At 38.9% G+C, this 11,448-nt stretch overlaps 1 protein-coding gene across 1 annotated transcript in view; it reads left to right on the forward strand.

Moving 5' to 3' along the window:
• The window catches only part of LOC108969422, a 124,081-nt gene that overhangs the window by 110,102 nt on the left and 2,531 nt on the right, over positions 1-11,448 (forward strand). The window contains exons 6-8 of the mRNA XM_018934121.1: positions 8,867-9,262; positions 10,396-10,885; positions 10,952-11,079. Of these exons, the coding sequence (XP_018789666.1) occupies positions 8,867-9,262; positions 10,396-10,885; positions 10,952-11,079 (1,014 nt within the window). The remainder of the gene's footprint in view (positions 1-8,866; positions 9,263-10,395; positions 10,886-10,951; positions 11,080-11,448) is intronic.

Consider the following 11,448-nt stretch of genomic DNA (forward strand, 5'->3'; position numbering starts at 1 on the left):
CCAAGCACTGTGCTCTGCAGTAGCTTCGCGTTGGTATAACTCAGTAATTAGCACTAACACAATGGTAATTTGCGAGCATTCCTGCCCGTAAACACACAGGAACGTAAGGGAACTGGATRCCACTCATCGAGTCTTCTCATATATGCACACGCGTGTTATATGTAGCCAGCACACATAAATGGTTAAAAACTTGTGTGTATTTATTATTTTCTAGAACAAAGGGTATAAGGAGCGCCGTCTTTTTCGGCATTCTATTCGGGCCAGCTTCTCTTTGTTTCGCCTTAAAACTTTCTCCACTGCAGCCAAGTACGGGTTGGGCTCATAAATTATTCCCTTACTTGTAAATAGTTGGACACTTAATAATAATTAAGCCAAGGGGCCACATCCGCACACGTTGGCGGCTTTGGGAATATTCGCGCGTATGTATGTACAAAAGTTGCTTAAGTGCAGCGGAAAGCAGGCTGAACCTGGGCTGTTAGTAGTTGRATTAGGTCTTGCATAAGTACAAAAGTACATAAATCGTCTTTCATAAAGGTTATGTAATCCGCAATTTCATAAAAATTGCAACTCAATACTGGCAGGTTYCAGTATAAAGGATATATTTGTTAATCTCGCAAAATTTTCAGTCGTTGCCAGACGGTGGTTGCAATAAAAWATTGTTTCAAGTTTTCTAATTTTTATACTGTACTTACAAAGCTTCAAAATTAAACCGGTCCTTAAAGAAGCTTGCACTCCATACACCGCTTAGTTAATTCACTGCTCATAACTAAGTTATTTTGCTTTCCTTCTTTGCGTCAAAATCATTTGTCAATAATAATTCCTCATATGCATACTATGTATGTGTGCACAGATGTACGGCGCCATGAATGAAACATTTGGCATGAGCGTGGAGTGCGTCATGCTGACATACGCGCACACATATATGGAAATATTTATCCTTACTTCCCTGTAAGTTTACACAGCCATTATATAGGACGTGTGATGTGTTGACTCGTAAGTGCGCATATGTATGGATCTGCGAGTGCTTTGCMGCTGCCATAAATGAGTTGGTCATGGGAAAGTTAACGAGCGCTTAAATAGGCCCCGTGGGAGACGTTAAACGGAAAATATGACTGAAATTAAGCAAAAATCCAACAAAGATCTAACGGCTACCACTGCATTAATCCAACAATAAAATGGAAACTAAAACCTACATCTTCCCATCACGTTTGTTTGGGAGAAAGCCTGTCTGACTAGGCCCCATCTGCTCTTGTATGCGGACATAAGTACAGATCTTATACCGTGAATACACAAAATTTTTTACTAAATGCTTTCCTTAGGGCATGAGGCTGTAGTGAAGTATTATCAGTTGATTGGCATCATTAAATAAAGCACGTGGRGAATTAAGGTTTTTCAAAAACTAAAAATTTCCGTCACAATACTTTTTCTTGAATCAGTTTTTCAAGTCAGTTCTTGGATAGTCGAAAAGTATTTTCRTATTTATAATCAAACTTCAACTTTTTTATTTTTACTTAGCGTTGAACATTAACTCCATCCGATACTTCATTCTTCAGTAATTTCATCTAACACACAAATAGATAAGTATCTGTTTGAAATTGAATCGTTGTCTGCAACTATAAAGGATCAGTAAAAAAAATTATATTTCTTATAACTTGCGTATACACTCGCTAATATAATGCTTTTATACGACATTATATGTAAGCGCATGAACTTACAGAGGGGTGTGTAGTGTTTCTACRCCAGCGCACATTAATTCACAATGACAGCATGGCGTATACGTAACACGAATTATTAAAGCCACTAGCATTTCGCTGGCCCAGCTAACCGAATTGCCCCAGCCAGCACCCACAAATGACGAATTCCATCAGAATTCCGCCTATAGCAGTCAGCAGTCGATGTGTTGGTGCGCTGCGTGTGCTCTCGCGAGCCACAAGCTGCCCATCTAGGCGAATGCGTTGGCATGCGTTGCAGCTGCGGCAGCGCGATGGCAAAATGCACAACAACAGTCAACGCTGGCATGACGAGTGAGACTTTTGCAATTCATATTAAATTTGCATAATGTATTTATGCCTGTTGATTAAGTGTGAGCGCAAGTATGAGTGAATGCCAGGCAGTATTCGCAGCAAGCATGMGTCCGCGCATATTTATATGTATGTATGTAGGAATGTGTGACAGATGGCGAAATGAAGTGGAAGGCGCCAGTCAAATTGACAGTAGTTCATGCAAACGTTCTTGTGTTTGTGCAAACATATAGACAAGTTAATGGCAGCACGCGGGCATGMCGGCAATCGCGAAATCGCTTATACACCCACAGAGCCCCCGCCGATGCGCCGCTTGACACAAAGGTGGAAAATAATTATGCCCGGTCAAGAGAGTGTGAAATATGGCAGAAATCCACATGTGTATGTATTTGGATGATAGTGAAAGCGCATGGCASATTYATGCAACATATCTGCATGTTRCTGCGCGCACATGTAATTGAGAGTAAAATAAAAATAGCGTGCGAAAATTGCAAAGAACGAGTGCTCCCGCTGGTGTTGATGCCACAAATGCAACATATTGCGCATATACATAGCTGTTGCTTGCCAACAACTACAAGACTGTACAAACCAGCATCAATTCCACACGCCAGCTTTCGATTGAGTGGCAGCAGTGGCAGCRCGGCGGATTTGTTGCGGCCGCTCACTACAGGCGCACTAACGAATTGTTGAATTTTTGATATTTTCATCTCGCGACCCAAAGGCAGCGCGAAATGCATGCCTCACAGGCACCGTAGGTAACAATAACCACCAAGGAAATGGCAGCAGCATCAAGTTTGTAGTTGATTGCAACAGCCAGCAAGCGAAAGCAAATAAACAACAGTAAAATGTATACACAAACAATCTATTATTTATTATTTTTTGCCGAAAAATGCTGCGCCGCTAACTGCGCCTGCTGCGATGAGAGGCCTTCGCTACCCGAAATTCCATTAGGACATTAAAGCGATATCCTGCAACTCATAAATAAACAACAAAGATCTTTACTATTCTCTATGTGCCGCATAAACGGATTATTGCACCACTTTACTCAGTGTTAAAATGACATGGAAATTCCGAAAATTCCAAAAACACGGTTGGATAACAGTCATGGGTTTCGCCACTATCCAAGTGGCAACTAAATAACTGTAATATTGAARTGGTTGACCAAAATGATACATATTTATTTATTATTACAAATATAAAAAAATAAGTTAAAATTTGATTAGAAATACGAAAAGACTTTTTCGACTACCCAATATTTACTTCTATTCCTCTTTTGAAATACAAATCTGTACCAAATGTTACTCATACGCCCTGCTGTGTGTGTAAACTATGCATTGCCGCTGCTATGCACGTCTACCATGATGTTTGCTTTCATTGGGAAACTCTGAAATCAAATATGTTTTAATATCTTCAATGCGAATGCTCACGAGCGTATACTGCGGTGAAACTCTAGAACCATTTCATCAATACAAGTAGATCGAAATCCAAGATGCGTCACTTGATTTGTTCAGCAAGCTTTTGTGCACTTGTCTGCAAATATCGCACGTTGTCGCATTCAAACACAGCCCATAAAGGCAAATTAACCATATGCATTCGGGCGACAGTGATCATGTGCGACATGTACGCGTGCACTTATGTATGCATGTCTGTATGTATGAAAATTTGCACACAGTGCAACCACAATTGCAGTGGTCAAACAATAAATATGCACATGTGTAATGAAAAAACCGCCACACTGATGACAATAAACGCACACACGTGCAGATAATATAGGCGTGAATGGCTTCCCCACACACCCCGCCGTATTCACGCGCCCCGCCCTCGCCGAAATGGCCGTATTGCCGCTCATACGGCTGGAATTTACGGCGATGAACGCAAAACACGCGTGAAAATGTGAAAATGCCAGGCTGACAAAAGTGCATTTAAAGGGACAAACCAAATCAATGTGCACAATCGCTCGCGCCGCCCTCCCGAAGAACGCACGTCCGCGCAACTGAGTGACGGAACGACTGAGTGAATTTGTAATTGCGGATACGTTACCGTTAAAAAAATACTTCACAATAACTTTTTCCTACATTCCGTTGCATATAAACACTGAAAAAATGCGAGCAAGTTAAAAACGCGGCGAATAAACAAAAAGGCGGCTGAGTAAATTTCAGCCACAACGGCACACGAACAGAAAAAACCGCTCATTTGCCTGCTTTCGTGGCGGCGATGGTTGCTGCAAGTGGAAAAAGGCTTTAACATTAAAATTAAATTTACTCGCAACGCGGCTTTTTATTTAATGTAAATATTTGGCAAAACCAACGGTGTTATGCAATAAAAAGTGCCCACACAATTATAACTGAGAAATAATTGAAGAGTCGAAATGCAATTATTATTGCGCCCAAAGCCATTGCATGTTGCTCTTTAAAGCGACACACACACACATGTGCATGGTGCGCGAAAACAGCTGCATTTTTTGCCGGAAGTTAATGTTGTTACAGTGTAGATTTTTGCATAAATCCAGCTCAGGGCTGAATGATGCTAGTGACGAAACCTGCTTTGATTATTGAAAAATATGTTTCGGCTGAACAACAACTGTTCGACGATCAAGCAATGTATATAAGTGGCCTTTTGCTGMGTGAAAGCAGCTTTTATTTAGTGCGAARCTTTATTTTTGGCAGATGAGGGAAGGAAGTTTCGCTACACATTAGCACATTAAAAATRCAACGAAACTTTCATTGATGGGGTTATGGGAGAAAATATATGGCGAACAATCTGCTGTTAGATACAAGAGCCAGCACAAAGYACACCGAAAGCGTTCAAGGTTTACCGAAAAATGCGAACAAAAGATCGTTGATGCGGCAGTTATTAAGGTGAGGTAGGCAAGGCAGCTGATGAAGCGTCAGCCCCAACCAAGATGCCTTAAGTAAGTAATAGAATATGGAACTTACTCATACTCTGCCTAATATTGGCAATAAAAAAGTTTAAACGCTTTGTGATGTTTGCCTTTGTATGTCATGCAATGCTATTGCAATGAACCGCTCGACCAATGTCGGTAAATAAGGGCGCTACAAACGAAAAAAAATGTCAAATTCAAGGGGAGAGCAGCCAACAATAAGAGCGAGGTACTGTGAACCTTTTTGTTTGTACGTTTTTACAATTGGAAAGGACACCTCCAGAATTTTCGCAATACCTGCTATGTATGTAGCGGCGTTGTCAGCYGTCTCGATGCGRCATTGAAGAATTAGAGCCGCCTCCGGCTTCGAAAAATGTCAGACATGAATTGTCGCCGCTTTTGGCCGCACACCATGTGACGCCTCTTCCCCTCCACCCTCGCTGCCTGCCATTGTCATATCAAGCGAACATAAAATATATTGCATAACCGAGATGGCACTGCGCGCTGTCACGCTGCCACTGTTGGCTTTTCCACTTTGGCCATTTTTTCGCGTTTATTGTTCGCAATCATAATTTTCGATCAGGAAAATTGTACACATAATAACAGTTCMTGCAACAATAGCAATAGGAACGAGCAAATAATGCAGTCAAATAAAAAGCGAAGTGTAGATGTGCCGCACAATAATAATGACACCAGTGCAAACAAACTGTCGTTTGAAAATAAAACAACAAAGACAACAACCACAAAARCAATTGAATGGCAAAACACAAATACTGGTGTAAGCGATGCGCACGTGTGCCTGAACYSAATGCCGTAAAAATGTAAGAAGCACAGYAMGGACAAACACACAAMCAAACRCACACACTCACATACAAAAAAACGGGCGAACAATGACAAATGTTATTTCAGAGCGAGACTTTTTTGGCAAGAAAAACATTGCATTCCGGCAAAGAATCAACGGCTTAAGACTAGGCATTGTCTGAGACGCTTTGCAGGCGCTTTCGTGTGTTTGTGCGTTTGTGTCTTGCTTAAAGTGACTTCTGAGTTCCACGTTTGCTTCAACCCTCAAATGTGTATTTATTATTAAAATTATATATTACTATTTGTAAAATTATGCCGAATTGGCTGAAGCACGCAAATCAAATGTTCGGCAATTAGTAAAGTCATAAAAATTAAAGGCAGTTTACCTTATATTCGTCACTTCAGTTCTAGAAAAAATAGATTTATCTGACTTTCATAACAAACTTTCGTTGAAGAGACTTAAAACGTTGTCTTCTTCTTACTCGAGTGCGATGCCAGTGGCACAAGGATCTTTTAATTCCATGCACGAAATGTTTATGTGCATGTGTGTCCATTTTTCAGATAAGTATGCACCAAGACGTACACTTCAAGAGCCATTTTTTTATTATCATTTGCTGTTACATGCAGACAAAGTGTAACATATAAGAGACAAGTTTTTATGTGCCTTCTTCGTCGTAAAACATTGCAAAGTCACATAAAATCAAATACCCATAAATGCGCAAACACACGTGCAAACTTGTTTCTTTTGCTACAGCCAACATTCTTTACAACCCCGTGCACTTAGCACCAACAGGCAGGCGGGAGAAGATTCTTATCTGTGTGAGTAATAAACGACAATTTTTGATATTCAGCCAGTTAATATTGGGGATTTCGGTCCCAGCGAGTGGGTGATAAACATAGCGTGTCTTCGTAGATTTGCAATCATTGTCTACGTACTTTTTATAGATACTGTATGGGTACATTAATGCCTGCGTTTAGATTGCATGCAAAAAGTTGTGGAATAAAGCTGCTCCTTCTAAATTATGTAATTGTAAATTATGTAATAGTGGAAACAGGTAAGCCGCCGGCTTGTTAAATTTTTGCCTGAAGGYATATTAATGTAATCAAAAAAAATCGTACTCTGCAGTGCAACTGCGCTTTTAACTCCCTATGCGAGAAAGTTTCATGCTGCACGCGAACACAAATTGAGTTAAAATTCGCAAGCATAATAGGCCAAAACTGTTTCCCATCAAGATAAAGTGAATCTCTAGAAGAAAAGTTCCATAATTAACGGTTTAGATTAAGTATTTTAAGGGAATATTTTCGAATAGCTTTATCCACTTGAATTTCATAATTATACTAATTTATATGCTGTTTTTCACACTTAGCTCAACCGAATTGTTTKTCTCACTCGCTCTCTCAGGCTTTGTTAAATGCTACAGCGCTTTGTTCTATCCAAATCCAAATCCTTTTGTAATGCATTTCAAAACTATGATTTTCCTTATAATATTTCGCTTTTTAGTTGAACCCTTAAAGCATTTGGAAGCCCAAATTATGCTTACTTAACCTTATCGGCAGAAATTTCTCTCTGCCTGCATGCACATTCGTGTGTGTAATTCCACAAATAGCTGTACAACTATAAAAAATATAACCAGGGACTATTAAAATCATAAGCCATTATTAAATTTAATTCAATTGCGCATAGCAGAGTGTCAAAGTGTTGCATTAGTTAGTGAATTCACAAGAGAGTTGCAATGCATAGAGCGGCGGCAAGTATGTACGCGTGTGTCTTCAGCTACAATGCACAGTACCACAGCTACAATATATACAGWCAATTATGAAGGTATATTCTTAGGCTTTCACCACTTCCATAACTGAATCCCCTACATATAAAGAACACTCACTTTTAAATGYGCACAGATGTTTTTGAATCTTACAATAAAAATTGTCAAGTGTAAATGCTTTTTCTGATGGACATACAACCACGTTCTCAAAAAGGCAAGTAAAAATTACGAATTATTTCTTTCTATCACGTTCGTCCTGCACATTACTACTTACGAGACATACGCCAGAGCTGCGTGCATGCACACGGCAGCACGACATTCCTTTTAGCCTGAAAAATATKAAWTWTTTAATATAAATTTTTCAAGACTAGCTAAAAGCCTCTCTACAGATTATAAGTAATTTTTTATAAATAATTATTTTTGACAAAAACGCCAAAAATGTACACGGCAAATGCAATTTTTGGAAAAGRAGACGCTGCGTATACGTAACGTGCAAGGAAATGGGTTCCAACTGTCAAAGCGTGTTTTTTATATTTTTTAACCTTATTTTTTATTAAGCCACAAGCAGGTGAAGGTAATAAGAGCGTTCTAAAATTGCCCCAAAAACGTCTTAATCCCCGTATATGTCATCGCCAGTCTTTATCTGCATACATTCCATATATATGTACATAAAACGGCCCGTGACATTCCAATTGGCTATTTATAGCACGAAAATTATTATCCTGCTTACCTGTTTGAGTTAAAAATAATAATTTTTCCACTTTAAGAATTAAACTTCATACTAACAGTAAAATTACGATCATCCTTAATGGTGGAGGAAACTGATTAAACGAACCTCGTTAAAAGTATTAAAATTTACTTACACATATGTATGTAAATATACATAAATAATTGAAATATATATGTATATACATATGTATATGTAATTAGACAATTGGTACATTGTATTGTATTTGGAAGTCATCTTGCGCATCAAACTATTTTAGTTGAATTAAACTTTTCGACCCTCTGCTTTAGCTTTGTATAAAATGACGGATAACGTTTCYCAAATTTAACTAATAAGATAAAAATTGTATTCTTGTAAAGTTCCCTTGAAGTTCGTGTGACTTTTGTCAGATCTTTTGAGCGAATTCGTTTATTTTCCACCTTTTCATGAGTAACAGACGCAAATGTTTTGTAAAAGAAAGTGAGTGTTGCAGTATGCCAGCGGAAATCACATACATATGAACATAAAAAAGATTTATAAAATACGCGAAGCAAAGCATTACATTAGCAATGACCTTAATCTGAAAATTTTAGTTGGCAAAACATTTTAGCAATAAAACCGTAGCCATCCCAAAAGCAAACTATGTACAGTACTTTGTTTTTTTCGCTATTGCAAATCAATTGCATATTTTTAGGGTATCGTTTATAATAACGTCAACCGTGGTGTTCGCGATAGCACATCTTATCCTTATACACAACCACAACAATATCAACAGTCGCAACAACAACCCATACAATATACCCAAGCACAATTTAACCGTCAACCCTCACATGAGCCAGCTGGTTCACCATATGGACAACATTTGAACGACCAGTACGGACAGCAGAAACCGGTCTCACACTACCCAACGCACAACCACCCCATTGAACAGCAACAACCCGAGCAACAATATGAACCGAATTCCTCATCTGGTTGGAGACCTATCCACCCGCCTGTGCCTAAGGCGCGAAGTGAATTCCTAGCAAATCGCGTAGGTGACACACCATTTTATCCTAGCCGTGGCCAACAAGATTATCCATCTACACCACAGGTACACTGGAACAAATGTACCTACACATTTGCAAAATGCGAGAATACGTGAAATTATTAATTTAGAATTCATGTTTTTTTTTTTTTTTGTGCGGCAGCTTGTTTCGCTCTCCTCTTCATTAGCTTCCTAATACGCTCTGAGCTTGTTTGCATAAGCTTTCCAATTCGTGTGAAGAGTAAATCTCGAAGAATTTCSTAGGGAAGTTTGCGTTCATATTTTGTAGATGAAAATCAGTTTTGCAAAAAATATAAAATGTGAAGAGAGTAGAAAACGTTGAAGCTATGTTATAGGCTTCARCTTGAATGGCCTATGACAATTATTGCTTTTCAGGCTATGCAAGCAAAATTTGATCAGTTGGCACATTAAGTTGATGCTGATTAACATACATACATCCATATATAGGCAAAAGGGTAAAATAAATAATAGTTTTTTTTTTTTTGCTATCTGCCTTGCTCAGCGAGTAATTTTGGTAAAACATGAATTTAAGGTTATCTAGTTTCGCTCTTTTTTTACCAAAAATTTAATACCTATCATCTATCATTTTAATAACTAATGCAAAACACACACATTCGTAACACATATTTATATATTCAATGTAATCTATGCTAACAAAGCTTTTCTTTATCTCTCGCAAATTTCAGCTTACAAAACGCACGTAGCTAAAAACGCGCTCTCACACGCTCTATTTTTAAGTACCCATTTTGTTGCTTCTAGAGCCTTAACCTACGTTAACCCAGTAACACTTTTTCGTTTACTTTAATCCCCACAAATTTTTCTAATTATAATGTTTTGTCATCTTCTCTTTCCCCTTCAATTTTTATGGACCATCATGCTCTATCTCTCTGTCTCTCTCACTGTAAACTGTACAACATCCCGAATATTCTATTTATTTGTGTGATTATACATGTTTTTACTTTGRTTTGTGGCAAATATATGAAACTTCCACAAACAATTAACTGCATGATGCCGCAACGAAACCGAAACCGAAACCTTGAACATATCTGCACAACACCCCATCTACACACTACCTATTTATGTACAACCAAAAAACAATTGAATTGTTGGGAATATAYTGAATTTCAACAAAAACGTTATCGTCCGAAAAATATGGAATCGAACAAAATTTAAAACAGTATCGTGCAACATCTTACGATCAATATCAAGCGCCACCGCAGGCACAAAAATATCCCCCTCACCAGGGGTCGCAACCTCCTTACGCTCAGCAGCCCTACTCGCAGCCGCAGCAACAACAGCAACCGTCTTGGGCGCATAATCAACCTACCCAACAATATCAACCGGTTCAGGCGCCTTATCAACAGGGACCTCCACAGCAACAATATCAGGCAGCTCCTCCATCTAATTATCAATCGCAAGCATATCATCAAACTCCTCAACAACAACAACAACCCCAACAATATTCGACTGTACCACAATCCAATCAATATAATTCTTATCCACAGCCTCAACACGTTGGTCAGGATCAGCCCGATCACCAAGCACAGAATTTGMCACAAGATTACCGCGGCGGAAGTCCCGGAATTATAACGCTGCGCAAGGAGGCACCCGTTACGCAAAAGCCAGCCCCTGTTTACAACGCACAACCAGCGACCGTTAGATTTCAAGGTAAGTGGTAGTCTTTCAACTCTCAGAAACATAAACAACAACTWATAACATTATTATCATAAACAGGAGGCAGCAACATGCGTGGAGACTTGAAGTGGCCACCGCCAGAATACAAAGAAGCCGCAATACGCGAAAATGAAGAACGACGCCAACTGGCCCAGGGACCAGTATGCCGCCCACGGAAAGTCCATCGCGTAAGCCCAATGAATTACGATAGAGAACACTACTATGCAATTACATTAACGCTTTCTATGCGAGTGTTGACATATTAATAATTTCGAACTCTTTGTTGTCTTATATGGCACAAGTGATCTCWTTTGAAAACTATTGCCAGCTGCTTTTATTATTTTTGCCAATGTGTATTGYTCATCTTACAGTTGTTTGTACCATTAAAAATGTGTAAGGTTACACAACAGGTCAGGTCAAGTCAGGGTTTTTATTGGAATTTTTTATACTCTCGCAACAAAGTTGCTAAGAAGAGTATTATAGTTTTGTTCACATAGCGGTTGTTTGTAAGTCCTAAAACTAAAAGAGTCAGATATAGGGTTATATATACCAATGTG

Source organism: Bactrocera latifrons, unplaced genomic scaffold (assembly GCF_001853355.1).
Source record: "Bactrocera latifrons isolate USDA-ARS-PBARC rearing strain unplaced genomic scaffold, ASM185335v1 scaffold_252, whole genome shotgun sequence".
Classification (NCBI taxonomy): domain Eukaryota; kingdom Metazoa; phylum Arthropoda; class Insecta; order Diptera; family Tephritidae; genus Bactrocera; species Bactrocera latifrons.